Below are 19,289 nucleotides of genomic sequence, written 5' to 3'. Positions count from 1 at the left end.
TCTTCAATATTTTACCCTAGTTACTGTTTTAAAGGTTTGTTAAGCGTCATTTGATAATTACCCAGATAGTTGGTTTGGCAGTAGTCTTAGCATGGATTATATTCCGGTGCTTCAGATTAACCCCTACGAACTTTTGCGCCTAATATTTTTTCGTTAGTTAGTAATTTAAAGGTAATTAATTAATGTTTGTTTATTACCCAGCTTGGTGGGTTAAGAACGTAGATCCTGGCGTGTTGTGCACGGCTCAGAACAATACTGGGCCAATCTGATACGTGTAGCGCATATCTTCGTTCTTGTTGTAGGTGCAATTAACTGAAACATCCTGTACATATTTTGTTTTTGTTTTTTTCACGTAAAGCCGTAATAAAGCGTAAAGGCCTTCTTTCACTTGTTTACAAGCATAGTATGCGTAAGCGGCAAAACGTTTACTTTAAAGGCTTTTCTTTAACTTCGCTAGAAGATTTCTTAGGCCCGTTTACATGGCCAAGAACGACCTTCGCCTGTTCGATGCTTTCGTTGTAAAACGCAAGTGGGTGGCTTTCCCTCACGTAAGCTATTATTGCGGTGAAGCACGCTTGTCAGTTCAAGTAGAGCGATATTGTCGAGATTATGAAAAGTCCGCATACTATCCTCGCTGTGCACCTTTTGATGCTGGCAATATTGGAACGATGGTGCTGTTGTGCGCGGTAGTCTTGTGTAACAAAGCGCGAAATTAAACGGAGTCGAAATCCCCCACAGCCACACAACCTGCGCACTTTCGTCAAGTGGGCTTCACTGCAGCGGTGCCTCTGGGAATTCACAAAATCTTTCACGCGTTAATATCTGAACACACTGCGGATACCTTATTTTTCGCTAGTTTTTGGGTGCGTAGCGACGTTATTTAATTTCATTCAAATTGAATCCGTAATTATGTCAGACAGCGGATCGTATTTCGCACCCGACACCGTTCGCGACCTGAATTCGACGAAGGAATCTAATTTCTTCAAGCGCGAGCTTCAAAGGCAGTTTAGGAAGCTTCATTTACGCTGAAATATTGTGTAAGTTAAGGTTTAGACATTTGTTTTCAATGCCCCGCCACGGTGGTCTAGTGGTTAAGGTGGCTGCTGACCCGCAGGTCGCGGGATGAAATCCCGGCTGTGGCGGCTGCATTTCCGATGGAGGCGGAAATGTTGTAGGCCCGTGTACTCAGATTTGGGTGCACGTTAAAGAACCCCAGGTGGTCTGAATTTCCGGAGCCCTCCGCTACGGCGTCTCTCATAATCATATGGTGGTTTTGGGACGTTAAACCCCACAAATCAATCAATCAAATCAACATTTGTTTTCAATACACGATGCAATGTATTCGGAGCTACCGCTAAACCTGCCCAAGATTTCTAGTGTTCATACTGGAATACTAATGAATATACGCAGAGAAACTTTGCTGTCGCATCTTCAGCCGCCTGCGCCTAGATCCTTTTGAGACTCACACTATACATAGGAAGGAAACATTCGTTGTATTTTGTTACAATTGCACGCACGCGAAGAAAATAATGCGTGCACATTCTGATAACACCCGGCCATAGCGTGCTTTAGGCCATCTTTGCGGAGCACTCACTCCTTGCGGTCGTTGCATGCGGACACACGAGCGGAACGAAATCGCATTTTTGCCCGGGGCTTCCTCTGCACGCTCTTCATCCCAGGCGGCAAGAGTGGATGGAGGAGGCCGCGTTTTCGCTAAGGAGACCACGTACCGCTAATTCCGTGCAGCGTTTCGGTACCTATACAGACATGGTCGTCCTCACCTATATAACAAAGCGTGCGTGCTTAGAGTTCGGCTGCAGTGAGTGCATCTGAGCTCGTCTGGTCTGACGCCGACTGCGGAAAACGTCGGCGACTGCTTGCGTTTGGGTCACGTGGAAGGACCGAGTGGCGCTTCGGACAAATCTAATGCTCGCCAGCTCACATTTCGCTTTCTCGACGACAAAGAGAATACATGAAAAATTCCCGAAATTTTTTTTCTGGTGTTGCGTTCTCATAGTACACAATACCTTTTCAAATTTTGTCCTCCCCACCCCACAGAGGTTATCCAGACAAGCTGAAGATGCAGAAGATCTGAAGTGATTTGTTCACGAGTCTGTACCAGTTCGTCGATATTAAAAGCGAAGGATATTTGTCTCTGACAGCTCTTGTCATCCCTCTCGTATTTCTGTAGCCGCGGGAATATAAAATAGCGAGGATGTCGCGATTTAATACTTCTGTATTAGTTTGTTTATAATTTATTGGGGTGTTAGAACGCAAGCAGTCCTTCTTGCCGAATCGACCCGACCACTGCGTAACATGAGTCTATACCCAGAATCGAATTCTGGTGTGCATTTGTGCGTACCACACTGACGGTGCTGCACGGCCATGGCGAGGAAGGAGTGTGGACTTGGTCTCTCCTGCATTCCAGCTGATTTGATTATGGCTGCTCGAGACTTGGGTCATGACCCCCATCTCGGGAGGTACGCGTCGTCTCGTATACCGCCTTTTCTCCCGTATCTTCTTCTCGTGTATTTTGGTGCAGAAAGTCCTTCGAAAGAAGTCTGCCCTTATCAAAACATAACTCTTCAAAGCCAGCAAAACTGTGACGAATCGATGAACAAAAATAAAATTAATAGTTGAACGTGCCAACACGCCATATTGGGGGACTATGGAATATCCTGTGTAACCTTGGGCTGCTTAACGTGCACTTAAGTATAAATCGAGTGTTTTTGTCTGGTCTTTTTTTTTTCATTTCTTCGTCACGGTGACGTTGCTGCCACGTGACATTTTTACTCTGGAGAGCAGCGCCAAAGCCGCTGGTCATGATGCCGGGCGTGCTCACAAATGACACGATTGTCTGTCCACGTAGATCTGGGTAGTGTAATAGACATTCTAGAAGCATTCGAGCTATATTACAGTATGTGCTTAGCGTGCAGAAGCACACTGCGTGACTTCCTTTTGCAAGAATACATCAAGCTAACGTCAGATTGCGTAGCAACTTCCTTCGTTCGTTCTTCTCCAATCATTCGCCTTAAATGCAAGTTGCCGTCACTAACTAAAGGTACAGAGCTAAAGAACCCACAATGGCATGACTACGCTAACATTTCTCGATTTGTCACATCGAAAATATGGAGGAACTTCTCCATAGCTAGGTGGGCGTTTTGTAACTGAGCGCTTGCTTACTACTTGTTACCAGCTTTGAGCGGTAACCTCAGTTGAGTGATTCGCAATGATGGATTTGGCTTCTTCTGTTTTCTTTGCCTGCATAAGTGATTTCACCACAAAAAAAAAATGGATCAAATCTGCACATTTTGTAAGCAAGTGTAGCGTCATGATGATCGCCATATATCATCGCCATTTTACTGGCCACCGCGCCCCGCCTCTCGCGCAGCCCATGCTAAAGCTCGAGGTCCGAGCCTGGAATAACGAGCTTACGTTTCTTGACGCTGGCTGGCGCGGTCGCTCCGTTTAGACTGCGTTCGAATAAAAGTGGCGAGATCGACATGGCCACGTCGGCCGCCTTCACGTCTGTCACTTATTTGCTCGCTAAACAAGCCCCGAATTTAATCGAAATCAACGGTTTTCGGGCTGGATGTCTGCATCATTCAGCTGCACCCGAGCAGAAGCAGAGTGGTACGTCATCAGTGAAAGGTGCAGCCGGATTTGTCGACAGTGTAGTGGCATAGTGCAACGATCATGATTACGATGGTGTGAGGGAACTGTAGTCAGCGAGAGGGATCGAAAACTCCCCGAGTTTTCGCAAGCCAACTGGACAACAAACAAGATTAGATTTGTGGGGTTTAACGTCCCAAAACCAGCATATGATTATGAGAGACGCCGTAGTGGAGGGCTCCGGAAATTTTGACCGGGGTTCTTTAACGTGCACCCAAATCTGAGTAGACGGGTCTACAACATTCCCGCCTCCATCGGAAATGCAGCCGCCGCAGCCGGGATTTGAACCCGCGACCTGCGGGTCAGCAGCCGAGTACCTTAGCCACTAGATCACCGCGGCGGGGCTGGACAACAAACAATTGAACTAACGGAACAGTCATCTAGGTTAATGGAACAGTTAATATAAAAGTAGCAAAGTTACTTAATCAAAACGGTCATTGAATACTGAAAACTAAATGAATGTTCTTTCCGTGCCTTCCTGTTTGTTATTTTATTCTTGTCGTTTTTAAAACTCGCGCCACTCTTTTCCTGTAAATGCGACTCACCTCTCTCTCTCTTTTTCCTTGTTATATACAGAACAGCCTGCGGAAATGGGACCTGCGGAAGTGGGCCGTGTTCCTGGTCCTGCTGCTGATGCTCGTTTCGCTGCACATGTATGGCGTCCAACAGTACAGCCTTGCCACCAGGGCGGTCTGGTACAAGAGGTCGGTGCCATGCAGAGACGACCCGCTTGTCTCCTGCGGACAGCATGCATTCTCAGTGTTGTTGTGGCACGTCTCCCCCCAAGTCTCCTCCACGGTGCATTAACTACCTCTTCGCTCTCATCTGGCCTCTAAACTGAACAATCTGGAAACGTTGTAAACGTGCGCGGAAGGTGAACAACTGTTTGCTTTGCGGCAACAAGGCAACAAAATTTTTGACCGCCAGTATTGCTAACCGTATTTACTCGCGTAATGAACGCACTTTTTCTCTCTCGAAAAATCGGATCAAAGTTGGGGGGGTGCGTGTACTACGCGGGATAAATTTTATGAAACACATTTTTAGGGAGGAGCAAAAAATGCGGTAATACACAAAAAAGTTAGGTTGCTTAGCTTTGCGCAATTGACATACGTACGCGTACACTGTTTTTTGGAAACAGCTTCTTTGTTGCACTGCACTCATCTTCGGTGGTAGATGGCGCTGTCTTCTGCAAGCTGTAAGAGACGGTTAGAGTATTGGTGGCAGAAAATTAGAGAGAAAGGACAAAAATAAATATTGGAAAAATAAAATATGGACAGTGTGCCGTAAATGGCAGAGAACTTAAGCTGAAAATTTACCTTTTTTTCCATTAAGATAGAATTTATCGAAGTAGAGGCATTAGGCCAACATAAAAAAAAAGAAAAAAGGGTTTTTTTTTTTTTTTTGTCGAGCCTGGTGGCATACTTGTCACCACCCCGTTATAAAGGGGACGCTCATAGCATCCATCCATCCATGTCCCCGAGCCGCCCGCGCACGCCATAAAGTGTTTTGCGGCTATTTTTTTCTCGCAATCGTTTAACCGCAATATCTGCTGTGATCTCGAGGGGCACGCAAAAGCGTACGCTATACGATGCCACGACGACCGTGACGACGCCGTTAACGTTGTAGCAAGTAACCAACATTGCAGCAAGCTACCCACGAAGCATCAAAACAAACCGCCGATAACAAGATTAACGACGAAATACGGCCGCCGCCTCGCTTCTACACGAGAAGTTCCTCTACGCGCGGATAACAAGCGGAGCGAGAATCGCGGCTGCTACCAAGTTGCGGAAATCCTCACGATCTTTTCTAGATGACAAGCTTTTTTTTTTTCTGGTTTTCCAGAAACCTGTGACGGAATAGCGACGAATGACCCTTCGCAACAGCAAATCATGTCGTCGTCGCTTTAAAAAATCGCGTGCGCATGGTTGGGCTTTTTCGTATTCGCAGGAAGCGATCGTCGGTTGGCGTGACCTTCGCTCGCTGCGTGCTTATCAGCGGCGATGTCTACACTCCCACCGTTCGTGAACCCCGCTGTGGTGTGCAAGAAATTCTCAAAAGAGAGAAAAGAAAATAAAAGTGAGCCCCGTAACTGTATACATCATAATGCGACACCTCAACAGTGGCTCACGTGGGATGGGGGTCAGGAGAGATTTAAAGGGAAAGGCACAGAGATGAGGACACCCGCACACAGAAGTAAAGAGAAGATAAAGATGGACACGGTCGAAGGAGTTCGAGGACGGGGCCACTCAGCGAGAGCTTCGCGGCGTCAGGAGATGGCGGAGGGCGAGCCGGTCGGCCAGAGCTGCGCTGTCGTAGGAGATTGCGGGGGCACAATCGGTCCGCACGATTCCAGCGAGCGAGTCGCACAGATAAGATGGGGGACGTGCCGCGCACATATAAAAAGCAAAGCAATACGGCACGTGGCAACGGGGGAAGGGAGTGAGCCGAAATTGCCAGGGGGGGTTGTCAAAATAATAAAAAAAATGGAAAAGATCCAACGGGTGAGGAGGCGCCAGGTGTCAGTTATAGCAGGACTGCTGCGAATGAATGTAGGGGGTGCGTTTGTTACGCGGGGGAAAAATCTAAATTTTGATGACTGAAGTTGGGGGTGCGTTTATTATGTGAGTGCGTTCATTACGCGAGTAAATTTTATATACAGGCATTAGGCAACGTTTGTTAATCAACTTCCTCAAAAGCAGACTGTATCGACTAAAACACTTCGAGCTTGAATCATTTATGAAGTACTCAATCTGAAGAACCAAAGGTTCGGGTTCCAGTAATGGGCGGAGCTGGTTTTGTTACTTGTATCGAAAACAAAATCTTTGGGAGAGAAGATCGTCACCTGTGGTTGATGGCTGCAGAATTCGTGTTCTGGGCTCTGTGTTGCATGCTGTGTAAATGGGACAATGCATGGCAAAGACTTCACGTGCAAGACTACCTTTGGGAATGAAGCGAAAATGTGATAGTCTCGCGCGATATACGCATTGAAAAAAAAAAGGGGGGGTGAAACTTCTGAAACGAGGCATATAAGCCATCTACACCGAATGAAAAGACTGTGTTTGCTTAAACAGTATTCTTGCTCAGAACTGCTCAATAAATACGAATTCTTTTCGACGCTGCCTATGTTGTGCGAGCGGTACCCAATCCGCTCGTTTGTGCCTAAATAGGATCATTGTAATAGATAGGGAGCACGTGCTTGGATGTCATCATTTTTCTTCCTGACTCGATCTATTGTGTACGCAGCATAAGCCTTCTCCTTTAAACTGTGTGGTGGTGACCTCCGTAAACTGACCCAGGACAAACAGCGTTCAAACGATATCTGCCATTGGCGCCAGTTTGCAAAAACACATACCTATCATGTCAATGTACTGAAATAATATGAGCATCCTATTCTAGTTAATATGATGGTTTACCCTTGTTGCTACAGCTTATTGCTAGAAACCACCATAAATAAAATGCATTGAGTGCCGCGTTCCTAAGTTGATGTTTCACATTTCTGTTAGTTCTTTACAACCTCATTTTAGCAGTTCCAAATATAATTCTTAGCCTGATCAGAATAGCAAACACAGTGTTTGTTTTCTATGCACATTTTTGGGTAAAATAACAAACAGGCATCCAGCTTATTCAAAGCATCCGTTAGAACTGGGTCTGTTACAGCGCTTACAGCAATATCGGGAATGGTCGAAGGCTTGAAGGGCTTTGCTGCGGCACTTTCCAGAATGTGCGCTGTTTTTCTGCTGCCTCGCAGATTCCTGACCAACCGCACGCGCTTTTCGAACGATTGCCGCGGTTGCTGCCGTCCCGCATTGAATGTGTTCCTGCTGAAGACTCACAAGTGTGCCGGTTCCACGGTGCAGAACGTGCTGATGCGCTTCGGGGACAGGCGCAACCTCTCGTTCGCCCTGCCTCGAGAAGGAAACTACTTCGGCCACCCAAAGCCCTTCTCTCTGTGAGTGCTGCTTCAGCAGAAGCACCGCCTCTGTATAGGACTTCGTTATTATATACGCAGTGCTGTTTTGAAACCTAGCGGCAGGTTTCTAATCCTTTTGACAGGTGCGGCTTATCTCCATGTTTCATTTTCCCCCCTACTGATTGAAAATGCTACTGATTGGAAATTGGCCAAGTGTAAAGAGTGGGCCTCAATAGTGCCCATTTGGGGTGATCATTTATGTGTGCCTGCCTGTATTTACCTGATGTCGTTCTGCCGGGGGAAAACAACGGGAGTTGAAGGTAAGTATGTCGAGAAGCAGAGGAGTCTTAAAGTGATTTTCTCAAAGTATGTGTGTGTGATGGTCTCTTGCATGCAGACATCCCAAATGTTATGAAGAAAAAAAGGTCTGGTTTGCATGAGTGTGTTGTAGCACAGAGTCAAAAGAAAATATGGTACGGCTTAGGCAGAAAACGTTCACAGTAACTGCTAAATACTAAAAGAGTTAGACTGCTAGAACTTCAAAACCTTTTTTTCTTGCTCATTTTCTTAATCTTTATGTGGACATTTTCCTAACGTGTGCATCATTAACCTTGAATTTGGAGATTACGGTGTTGCTGAAGGCTGCAGATGAAAAGCCATTGCCTTTTTGTCATGACCACGCAAGCAAATAAATGACAACACTGGCTCGTCTGTATTGCAGTGATTTTTTGGGTGCCTATCTGCAGAGATACCTTCCTGTGATTAGTCTCATCTCTTTTTATTACTTTTCCTTCACTACCCTAGCTGCCTTTACTACTGCCTACTTATGCACAAGCCACATAAGCATACAGCGATAAATAACCTGCACGCGAGATGGAACGGCGCTCCTTCACGTGAAGTTATCGAAGTGTGTCGTCCAGTTTTAGCAGGCCATAAAAAACACAATAAGCTCATTGCTGTGCTCTAGAGTTTTCGGTATTGTCGGCGCAGGCTGCGCAGATGTTCAAAAAATTAAAGGGGATCACAATTTCAGTGCCACCCACTTTGAAAAACAAGCCTTCGCGGAACATTTTCCTCAATTCACTTGACACTTCTCCCCACAGTGGAAGTGTCTACTGAATTCCATTGTCACGACTTTTGGTTATTCACTTAATCTCAGTCGCAGTTTAGCACACAGTTGTTCTGGCCTCCCGTTAGGTGCCTTTGCCTGGCCATATCACATGGTTCACAATTTGGTCGCAGGTCCATGATCCCAGCAGACATGATCCCTCCATGGGGGTTCAACATCTTCTGCCACCACGTGCGCTTTGGCAGCGACGACCTGCGGCGCCTGATGCCCCCAGACACAGTGTTCATCACCATACTGCGTGACCCAGCGCGCCTGTTTGAGTCTCTTTACCTGTACTACCATCTGGAGAACCACACGGGCGTCTCCTTGGAGGCCTTCCTGAAGAGCGACACCAAGCAGCGTTGGCTCGACACGCACCGCTACGCAGCCCGCTTCGGCCGCAACCAGATGCTCTTCGACCTCGGCATGGACACCTCAGGTCACACCAACGACTCCGAGGTGGATGCCTTCATCCAGCACATCGAGGACAGCTTCCGCCTGGTCCTCATTGCAGAACTCTTCGACGAGTCTCTCATTTTGCTCCGAGACCTGTTGTGCTGGGACACCCAGGTACGAGCTTTCATTTGTTAGTGCGGTTGTCAAGTACGCTGTACGATTCATTGGTTGTGTAGCTATAACCACTACAGTTCATGCATGCATTCGTAGACGTAAATTGCCTATCCAAAACATTCATTACCCAAAAATTGTTCTAGGTGTTAATCATTTATATAGTAGAGGGATTGCTGAAGCATAAAAAATGTGGAACACATTAAAACTGACATTAAAACTGTTTGAATCGCTAGGTTAGGGTGTGTGTGTGTGTATTTTTTTTAGTATGAAGGATTAATTCTTTTAATATGAGAGCTTTAAAGAGGATTTTTTGGTAGCCGTAGAGTGAAGTCCTTCAGCTTCTCACAGTTGCCGAAATTCTCCCTCGTTTCGGTCTTCGACTCGGACTTTAATCAAAGTTCTGGCACCGTTTTCTTCTATCCCGCTGCTATCTTGATTGCAAGCCCGGTATTGTACGCTCTATTTTTCTGTTCACCTCTCCCAGGACGTTGTGTACTTCGAGCACAACCAACGCATGCAAAAGGCGGCTACCAGCAGTGGTGGCATTAATGATGCTGGCAAGGGAAACAGCGCTCTCCGCCACCAGATGGAGCGATACAACATGGGCGATGGTCGCCTGTACCGCCACTTCCGCCAGAAGATGGAGCGCCTGATCGACGAGTACGGCCGCAAGCGCATGCGTCAGGAGGTGGATGGCCTGAAGTTGTGGAAGAGCCTGCTCTATGAACACTGCGTCGAGAAGCTCGATTCCGGCCGTACTGTCGCGTACGAGACGCGTGAGTACAGCGACGACGTCTACAGCATCGTTCTGCGCTCGGGGGTCAACAACCGACTCTGCCTGGACATGGCGCGCGCCGAGCTGCCCTACACCGAGAGGCTCAGGCGAAAGCAGAGGCTCCTGGCACGCAGCAGCCACTGGTGGACGCTGCCATGGTCGTCTGGTGACGGGGCACTTGACGAGCCGGCAGTCGCCAGCACACGGGGTCATCAGCTCAGAAGGGTAGTAAATGCCAGACAGAGAGCACGTCGGCGCGTGGACAAGGGCTAATTAGATTGCCATCAGAGCTTCCGGTGAGCGTCTCTCCACTTTAACCACAGCCACCTATGCTGTCAGGAAATGGGCTTCCAATCTCCTCACCAGAATATGGTTCCAGCACGGGTCACCGTATTAGTTTCGATGCGAAGATGACCAACCCGGCGGCCAGCCACCCTCGCGCCTTACACGGCCCTGTTACTCGCCGGGAAGAGAAGTCGCAAATGGTCATGAGGCGTTCGGCGAGCCTGCTGGCCTGAAGGTGGCCGTGCATGACTGTACGGATTCTTCGGGACATAACGATGGCCTCGTCTTCGGCGCTATGTGTAGTAGTCCACGCTTCCATGGCCAAGTACTCGCCAGAGAAAGCAGTTGTGAGAGATGGAAAAAAGAAAAAGCTCAATGTGTGGCACTGATTGATTCTGGAGTCTCACTTTTGAAGGGTGGTTGTATCGCTGTCCTCCAAGTCAACGGCTTTAAGCAGAAAAAGATCAAATATTTACATCTGTGCAGCATTCCATGAAAGAGGGGCACTGCGAGTCTTCGAGTGCTTCGAAATGAAGTCCAACAAGTTCTTTTTGAGCCTGAAGGTGTCTTCTGCTCTGCATTTCGTGTATGTGCTGTGCCTGTGATAATCAAGGGCTTGTGATATGCCCTCCTGCCAGCAGTTTGCTTTTCATTTGACTCACTGTGGGAAATGTTGACGTTACCGAAAAAATGACATAGAAAACATTATCTGCTCATTGAGGACATCGGACGTGTGTGTGTAGGATATGTCTGTATAGTTGAAATTTATAAGGACTACATGCATTGTATTTAGGAAATGTGTATTAGCTTGTGTATATGTGAGTGTGTGTGTATAGACGTGAAATTCAGTGATGTGGTGCTTAGACGTGGCGCAGCATTTTGATGCCACTTAAATTGTGCTGCATTGTAGATCGTCAGTCACTCAGTCAGTTCTAGCATATCTATGTCGTGAATGTGATCTCTGCTGCATGTGCAGGTTTAAATGTGAACATTGGAAGATTAACTAGTTGTTTTATTCCAATGGGCTGCTGAGACGCCGGCTGTGTATGACAGTGATCTAGGCTGTGTGATTGTCTTTTGAGAGAGGACATCATGCAGACAGTCTGGACCAAGGTACTGTTCAGTGTTGATATCTCACTTTGTGTCAGCCCGTGTTGTGAGAAATTTCTTGTCACATTATGTCAACTAAAATTGATAAGGAAGCGGCCGGTGATAGACTTTAATGTAATGTCGAACTGGAGTATAGAGCTCTTGTGAACAAACCTGCGGTAAAGCGTGCATTCATAATATGAAGCATGTTTTCATTCCCGTCAGTTTTCTAACAAAGATCTTCATTGGTTATGCTCGGTTCAAAGCTTATATTTTTTTTCTCACGGGAAGCATATTACTTAGATATTCTGTGTTTCACATTGTCTGTTCGTGTAGTATATGATAACTCAGAAATTCGAAACAAGGTAAAGAAGTCGCACGGTGCTTTCAAGTCACTTGCATGACACAAGTTTCAGATTACGTATGCACTTAAAAGGGCACTGAAAAGGAAAGCAAGTTTTCTCTTATAACACTCCTTGAAGATGGTTCTCTCATAGTTATATACCTTGTTAATACAACACAAATTACTTTTTTTCTCTCTCATTACCTGCATCTCGTAATTCGAAGTCAGTTCTGCTTGAAACAATGCTAGCGGCATTCTCTTGTTGCAAGAACGTGCATTTCTATAATTGAAGTTGATTTATCTCTTCTATATATTTTGCTCTTGGTTTACATAATGCCTTTACGTTGGCAAATTCCATTGTTGTTTTGTACTGCTCCATACTTCTAAATGCAATTTTCAATGGTAATGCACTTTTGTGCCATGGGAATTGCAGTTTGGAAGCTACCTTTACGTCACAGGTGTGTGCACTTCCAAGTTTGTACGCCCTTGTAGAACGACCAGCTACTGATCCTTGAAATCATTCCTATGACATTCTGCATAACCAGCATTTTTCTAGACGAGTTTCTTTGAGTGACACTACAGGGACCTTCCAATGCCATTGTAAATGAGGTCACAAAATGCTGTAATGAAATGCTGGGTTAGTAAATATAACGAATTTAAGTATAATTATTTCAGATACAGTCTGGTTGATGTATCAATAACTATTGCACTTAGTGTTCTTGTACGTGTGTAAACGAACAAAATATCAAGTTTATTGTAACAGCACCATCATTCTGCTCATGTCTTGTCGATTCTGTGCGGTCACTTGTAAAAATAAGCGTGTCTCCGTAAAACTTGCGTATGTTGTGGGATAGCATTGCACAGTGCGAAGAAAAATGGAAGCAGTGTCTTCGTAGCATGTGATTCGTTTTTTGTATACTGGTGTCACTTGTCGCAGCAGTATTCTCTGGTGACTGCACGCAGTAGTCACAAAATTATTTCAGCAGTTTGTTGAAGACTGTAGTTGAAGTGTGTGGTCTTTCAAACATAGTCGAAAAGCCGGTGTTAGGTAGCTGCATACTCTAATGCTGTAAGAAGTGAACAGCGAGGACACAACGTTTAAAGAGCTACAGGTTCTGATGAACCATTCTCTTTCGAGCCAGTATACTCACATTTCTTCACAATGCGAAGTACGCGGCACATTTGCAGAGGACTTCCACTAGTGTAAATTAATAGACACCTCATATTTAGATTTCTTTGTTAGATCACAATACTCGTTAGCACTGCTTGCATTTCTTTCCCTCCCTTTCACTGCCAGTTTTGCCCTAGTAGTATATGTGGGTTGTAAATGTGAGCCTACTGTAGCATAACTTATTTCATGACGTGTACTATTCGTATTTCTCAAGCATGACAGTGGAATTCGTATGAGCTGGCATCTTCAGCTTGAATGTCGTGTCTTGTTAGTTGGTCGTTTTGAACATTGCGACATGTCTTACGACATTGCTAATGTGCCGCTGTGTCCTGTCACATTTTTACAGTATATGGTAACCTATTTCGTGAACGATTTCTGCACGGTGTGCAACGAGGAAAGTGTACGTTTTCTGACAGTGCAACGGCTGTGCGTGCACGTTTCTGTGTTCACAGCTTATTCTCCTGCTTCAGTTAAGTGAATTTGAGTGACATCAGTTCGAGTTTTTTTTTATTACTGTTAAGAAAGTATTTGTCGACGTAACTGATTGTCCCCTTGACCTTCGCCTTGCTTACCTCAGCAGTAGCCTTAATAATTTATTATGCCCCCACAGCCACTTCTATCTCGCTGAGGACAACTCAGTCACTGAAGTAAGTCAACTAAGAACAATTCGGTCTGTCAGTCGACTCAGTGTCATCACAAGATTCTCACGAGATGCACTGCAGCACGAAAAACAAAAGAAAGAAAGCGACTGTGAGAAAACTAAGAAAGGGTTAATATGCTGTGCTAACAATTTCATGGACTTCATGCATTATTTTTTACATTTATTAGCCTTCCTGAGTTTCCTTGCGCTACCAGCCTGTATGATGTGAAACGCACTGAACGTGAAATAGCACTTTTGGCTCAAGCTCATAAGACTGTCTTTGGTCTAAAGAATCATAGCAGTGACAGCTGCACGCTGGTACACTCGCAATTGTGCTTGCCGAAATCGACTGTTTATGGGGTCGCGAATTCAAACGACTACAAGAAATTAGCTTTTCCAAGCTCACATTCCCGCATATGGTACAAGATGCTGATAAACTGGAGCTTCGTTTTTAGATGCGAAGAATGTTATGCTGAGGACTGTGTCTGTCACTCCCTTTCTCCTGCAGCGTCCACCCCCTACTGCGCATGCGCATACCCTTCCCTCTCTCTGTCACGCTCCCTCCTCCCTTCCCTCCTGTAGCGTTGACAGCACCTGGGGGTTGCCTTCCCCTTTGTGTCTTCTCTACGCTCCCCCCTGTCTCTCTCTCTCTTCAGAGTCGGTGGCCAAGGCAACGAGATGCTTCCTCGGTACACACCATCACTCATAGCCGTTGATCATCTGTCTAGCCGCATTCCACATTTCTGTGAGACAGAGCATATGCTTTGGTTAGCACGGTACCATGTTCGATGTCTCTGGTGTGTGCGTTGAGCAACCAGCTGCTTAGCAGTGCTAAAGTGATGGTCAATGGTAGGGTTGGTCACCGGCAGAGTTCATGGTAGCGGTCACTGCCATCAAGAGATGGTTACTGGCAGCATTGGTCAGGTAGAGGTTCTGAATGTTGGTGCACCTGCTTAAGGCGACGTAGCGAGCTTCTATTGGGGACATTCATCATCTCCCGGCTGCTTCGCATCCACACATGTTTGCTTTAGCGGGAGATGGCATAATTTTTAACACGTTTGTGGGCACACGGGGATGCTCCCTCGGGATACTGGATGAGCCCCTCTCAGACCTCATTGAAAACAAGCCCATTTAGTCGCATTTCTACCTTTTATCAAAATTTTAACGTGCCGGACACGCAGAATGCATGCTTATAGCGTTGAAGGGAGCTGCACGATGAAGTCTCTATATAGTGCGCAACATGTTACAGCAAGGTCTAGGTGCACAGTGGGAAGTCATAAAGCGCATGTTATTTACAGACACGAAATGTTCCAGCTCGACAAGAAACGCGAAGCTAAAACTTTTTTTTTTACACGGAGCCTTCCGTTTACCGAAGTTGTGTACGAATTTTCGCTCCGCATGTTACTTTTATTTTAAACTTGTTTATTTTTCTTATTTCTTTGGAAAAGCTACTGTAACCTTGAGAATACCATGAAAAGGCTTGCTTCCCGATTCCATATCTTCCAAGGTGTCTGGCGTTTCGTGAGCTTTTGTTCTTGAAAAGCGCTTGCCATCGCATAAAATGAAAGTGTTAATGTGATGCCTGTGATAGCGTTGGTCATTTGAAATAAGTTATGTTGTCATACTTCGTAAAGCAGAGTGTATCTTGTATTCAGATGCAAAAACATCTGTGTGTTTGTGAACACGAGCAAAGAGAACAAAAAAGGGAGACAAAGGAAAGTGTTGAGGCACTACGTTCAAGTGTTTCGAATCGTAACACTTGGTGTTTTGTTGCTACATCACTCTTTATGATTGATTTTTTTTTTTATTACGTTGAGTTAGCTTTGTTGTCGCAATAAGTCAGTGCTACTAATTATGAGCCTTCTGATCATTCCACTGTTATAGACCTGCCCTTTGCATCCCCTTCCCACTCCCCACTACACATGTATGACTTTTTGGAATTTGACAGAATACTGCAAAACCTGTAGCAACTTGGAAAGAGCCAGCCAGTGGGCTGGACACTATAAAAATATGCTGACGTTTATAGTAACACGTGATAGTTAGATGCCATCAAGAGCGTATGCGCAAGTCATTTGCGAGACCCTCAAAGCCAGGCTGACACTGTTCGTTTCCGACTGGTATTCAGGACTTGATCGTATTCAGCCTATTGTTAGCTATTAATGGCTCTCAGGGCTGCTCTGGAATTTGAGTAGCCCAAAGTATCACCACTGATAAATATCGTTTTCACAGCTAAGTGTCGTCAACTTCCCCGTTGACTCCTGGGGACAGTATAAATATGTGAAGGCCACTAAAAACTAAAATGAACCATGTACCGAAATAAGGTCGAAATACAAGCTAGGTCACAAATTTGCAAAAAGAAAAAAAAAGGCAAAGGCAAAGTATATGTGAACGAAATACAGAGCTACGAGTGTACGCTTTTTTCCAACGCCGCTATTTTTTTGTTCGCATTAGGGAAAGGTGGTGTACTATCCATCAACATCATCTCAACAAAGGGTTTGCATCTTCTGAGGAGCGAATCTGCCATCGATTGCCTAGAACTCTGTAGTGTGCGTTTTTGTGGTCGCACTTTCGGGGAGCTTTGCGGAGACATGCATGCTTCACGATAGCCGATGCGATGACTAACGCGTTCTAAATCGTGTGATTCGGCTCGTCGCCCACCTGTTTTCCTAAGACTGTTCGAAGGCGGAACGATGTCACTTGTGAGGGCAGCACGCTTTGAACAATGTAACAAGCCTGTCATGGCCGACGTTGCTGGCTCGAGCAAACGTGAAGTGATGAGGTGTACATTCTATGTCCGTTTGCGTCCCCCCTCGCACCTTGTAGTACGAATTAAGAATGTTTTTTTAGAATCGTTCTCTAGACACATTTGAATGTAGTGAGTGGATATAGTCAGATTCAGTAGTTACGATGTGTCAAGTGAGAAGTAGTAAGTGACCTGATCGTCAGTGGCGTCAGAAACGGACGTCCATGCTAGTAGTAGTTTGGCACGCACTCACCATCACAAAAAGAAAATGACTCGGGAGGGGGGGGGGGGTTCTTGTCAAATGGTGTGTTCCGTGAGCTGGAACCTCCGGCTTTCGAGTTCACTCGTTTATAAGTGCTGTGTGTGTGTGCATGTCTTGTCGTTTCACAGATGATGATATAACAACAGTGTGTGCTTGTGTGCATGCGTGGCAAGGAAGCTAGAACTCTGTTCTTGCATCTTGACGATTGATTCGTCCCTAGCACGGGGATATGTTTATAGTGGCTGTTGTTTAAATAAATTGTTTGGAGACGAATCCAAGTTTCTCTGTCACTGCAATTACTCCATGGTAGTTATCCATATATTTTTCATATCTCGATTAGTTGCAACGAGAGTGATTCTCTCGTACTGTCATTCTCATGTGTTGGCTTTCAGGGCGGAAGGGTCAAATGGGCTCACATTTGTCTGGAGATGGACAAGGTATGTTTCTTTGTTTAAAATCAAGGAATAATTAACAAGATGACAGCAAGACCCAACTGACTAAAATAATGTATACCTTACTGTGATGATCGAGAAAAGTGATTACATAGCCACGTCTTTAGGATAATCGCCTACTTAGTGAAGCTCCACCTAAAGACACGGCAGACATAGAACGACTATAGTTACACAGGACGAACTGTGCAGTGAAAAAGAGGGGCAGAAAACAAAGTTTGCATCGCTATGATCAATATTTTGCAGTTCAACTTTGCAGGATTCTTTCCGGAAATATGCTACATGTCTAGAACAAGACTAAGCGACTAATTCTGTTAAGGTACTTACGCTAGAGGGGGAGATGAGGCTTCCTTTCTCATTGCTCAGGCCTTTCACCATGCTCTAATCACGGAGATCGTTTGGCCCTTGCTTGGAACATCATCAATTAGTCCATATGTACAACGTCATTTTCTTTTTGTCCTCGAGTAAAGCAGCGGTAATGTTATTTTTTGATGTGAGAAAAAGAGGGAGGCGGTTAAATGAGAGCTGTGGCGTAAATTCTTAAAAATCACAAGGGGAGACACCCTTCTTGCCATGGCAATCATTGAGTTTCCAGATGGCATGGAACTAGCATGGGTTACCTGCTCGCGTAATTTCATTGTTTTATTGAGGCCTGTCTGAAACTGGCCAAGAAGTTGTGATTTCAATAGTCTTATACAGTTTAGGAATATTTAACACATGTACACACCATAAAATAAACTGGCATTCAAACAAATTTGGACGTCCTTCTTCATCAACGCTCGATGACTACTCCTTCTATACAAATGTACCTATTACTGGAGAGATTGAAGCTGTCTCAAAGTCGCTGATAGAAAGCAAGCAAATACACAATGCTAAAATTTACCTCTTGTTATTAAAATTAGACCTCACATCTAATAACTTTGGATTTGATTCGTCCTATAAGACCGACAAACTTGTGGCACTGTAGGAAGCTCTTTTGCACCAATATATACGTGAAAATTTTTTTATGGACAGTTAGAATAGGAGCTATTTATGTAATATCCAGTAGAGCTATCTGCCTATATCCACTACACAGACAACATATTTACTATATGGGGCCATGGGATACGTGCACTAAACTCATTAATTGAAAACTGTAACAAATTCCACTCTAGAAATGAATTTACCATACACTATCACTCCAGTGAAATTAACTCTGCAGACACGACTATTTTTATGGAAACAGGAAAATTAAAGACTATAATATGCAAAAAAACCAATGGACAGACAGTGACACCTAGATACACTAGTCATCACCCGCGTCACTGCAAACTAGAGACAGGCGAGGCATATAAGAAGGGCCAGTAGTGTCGAGATTGAAGAGCAACCTAGAGAAAACATAACTGGAAAGAAACTATTACCGCATGACGATCTAAATAAGGTCTACTACGAAGCATGTCGATTAAACAGGAAACCGTTTGAAGCTAAAGGAGCCCCCGTAGCATTTACAACCAAATACTTAAATGGGCTCTCAAACAAGAAAGATGTTTGTGCTCCCAAAAGTATTATCCAATAATAGCAAGCACAAAGAGCCTTATAGAAAAGAAGTAACAAGGGTCGTGTATTACAGCATTAACATCTTCAAGGAAATATGAGTGCATGCAAAAGTATACCTATGTAGCTGCTTTCATAGTATACCTGGCTTGTTTTCTTCCAAGATGTGATAAGACTTTCAGGCACATTAAAGATGACGTTATAGATAAAAGCACCGGAAGTGATTATCCCCATCACATAAAATCTAGTTTTACTACATTAGTTTAAAGGTTATCTACTTCATCGAATCCTCACTCTCACAAACAGTGTATACCTCATTTGTAATTGGGTCAAATTATCCACGTAATTGCTCTACTGCTGCAACATCTCGTTTGAAATTCATTTCATAATCCGAAATTTCAAATATTTTCGAAATATTCAATTTGAATGAATATTTGTAATTTCAAATATTTTTCTAATAGTGTTTGCTATTCGATCCGCACTGAAATTTTACTATGTGAACTTCCGGAAGACAAGTACTGTCAATGTCCTATTGGCAGTGGCCCCTTCAGATTTATGCTTCAGCTTCACTTCATCACATTTTCGTAGTAGGGCAAAGCTGTCTTTCAAACTCTGCTATGGTTGCAAATGTACTGATGCAAAAGAACGCTGGTTTCAACATAGAGATGATAGATTTGGCAAAGGTGGGAGCTCAATTAATGCTGTTTTTAACCAGAAATTCGAACAGGAAGTCTGACAA

General features: G+C 44.8%; 1 protein-coding gene across 2 annotated transcripts in view; it reads left to right on the top strand.

The window, feature by feature from the left end:
• The window catches only part of LOC119171584 (galactosylceramide sulfotransferase), a 161,778-nt gene extending 151,321 nt beyond the window's left edge, over positions 1-10,457 (top strand). Inside the window, exons 3-6 of one of the 2 annotated variants that reach the window (XM_075892411.1) lie at positions 4,249-4,325; positions 7,421-7,621; positions 8,825-9,260; positions 9,745-10,457. In XM_075892411.1, the coding sequence (XP_075748526.1) occupies positions 4,249-4,325; positions 7,421-7,621; positions 8,825-9,260; positions 9,745-10,308 (1,278 nt within the window). In that variant the 3' untranslated portion in view covers positions 10,309-10,457. Of the gene's footprint in view, positions 1-4,248; positions 4,377-7,420; positions 7,622-8,824; positions 9,261-9,744 lie in introns of both variants that reach the window. The other variant, XM_075892410.1, reaches the window with a different exon arrangement.
• The last annotated feature ends 8,832 nt before the right edge of the window (positions 10,458-19,289 follow it).

Source organism: Rhipicephalus microplus, chromosome 4 (assembly GCF_043290135.1).
Source record: "Rhipicephalus microplus isolate Deutch F79 chromosome 4, USDA_Rmic, whole genome shotgun sequence".
NCBI classification, from domain to species: Eukaryota; Metazoa; Arthropoda; class Arachnida; order Ixodida; family Ixodidae; genus Rhipicephalus; species Rhipicephalus microplus.
Note: the sequence above shows the minus strand (reverse complement) of the source record. Positions and strands in the feature narration are given on the sequence as shown.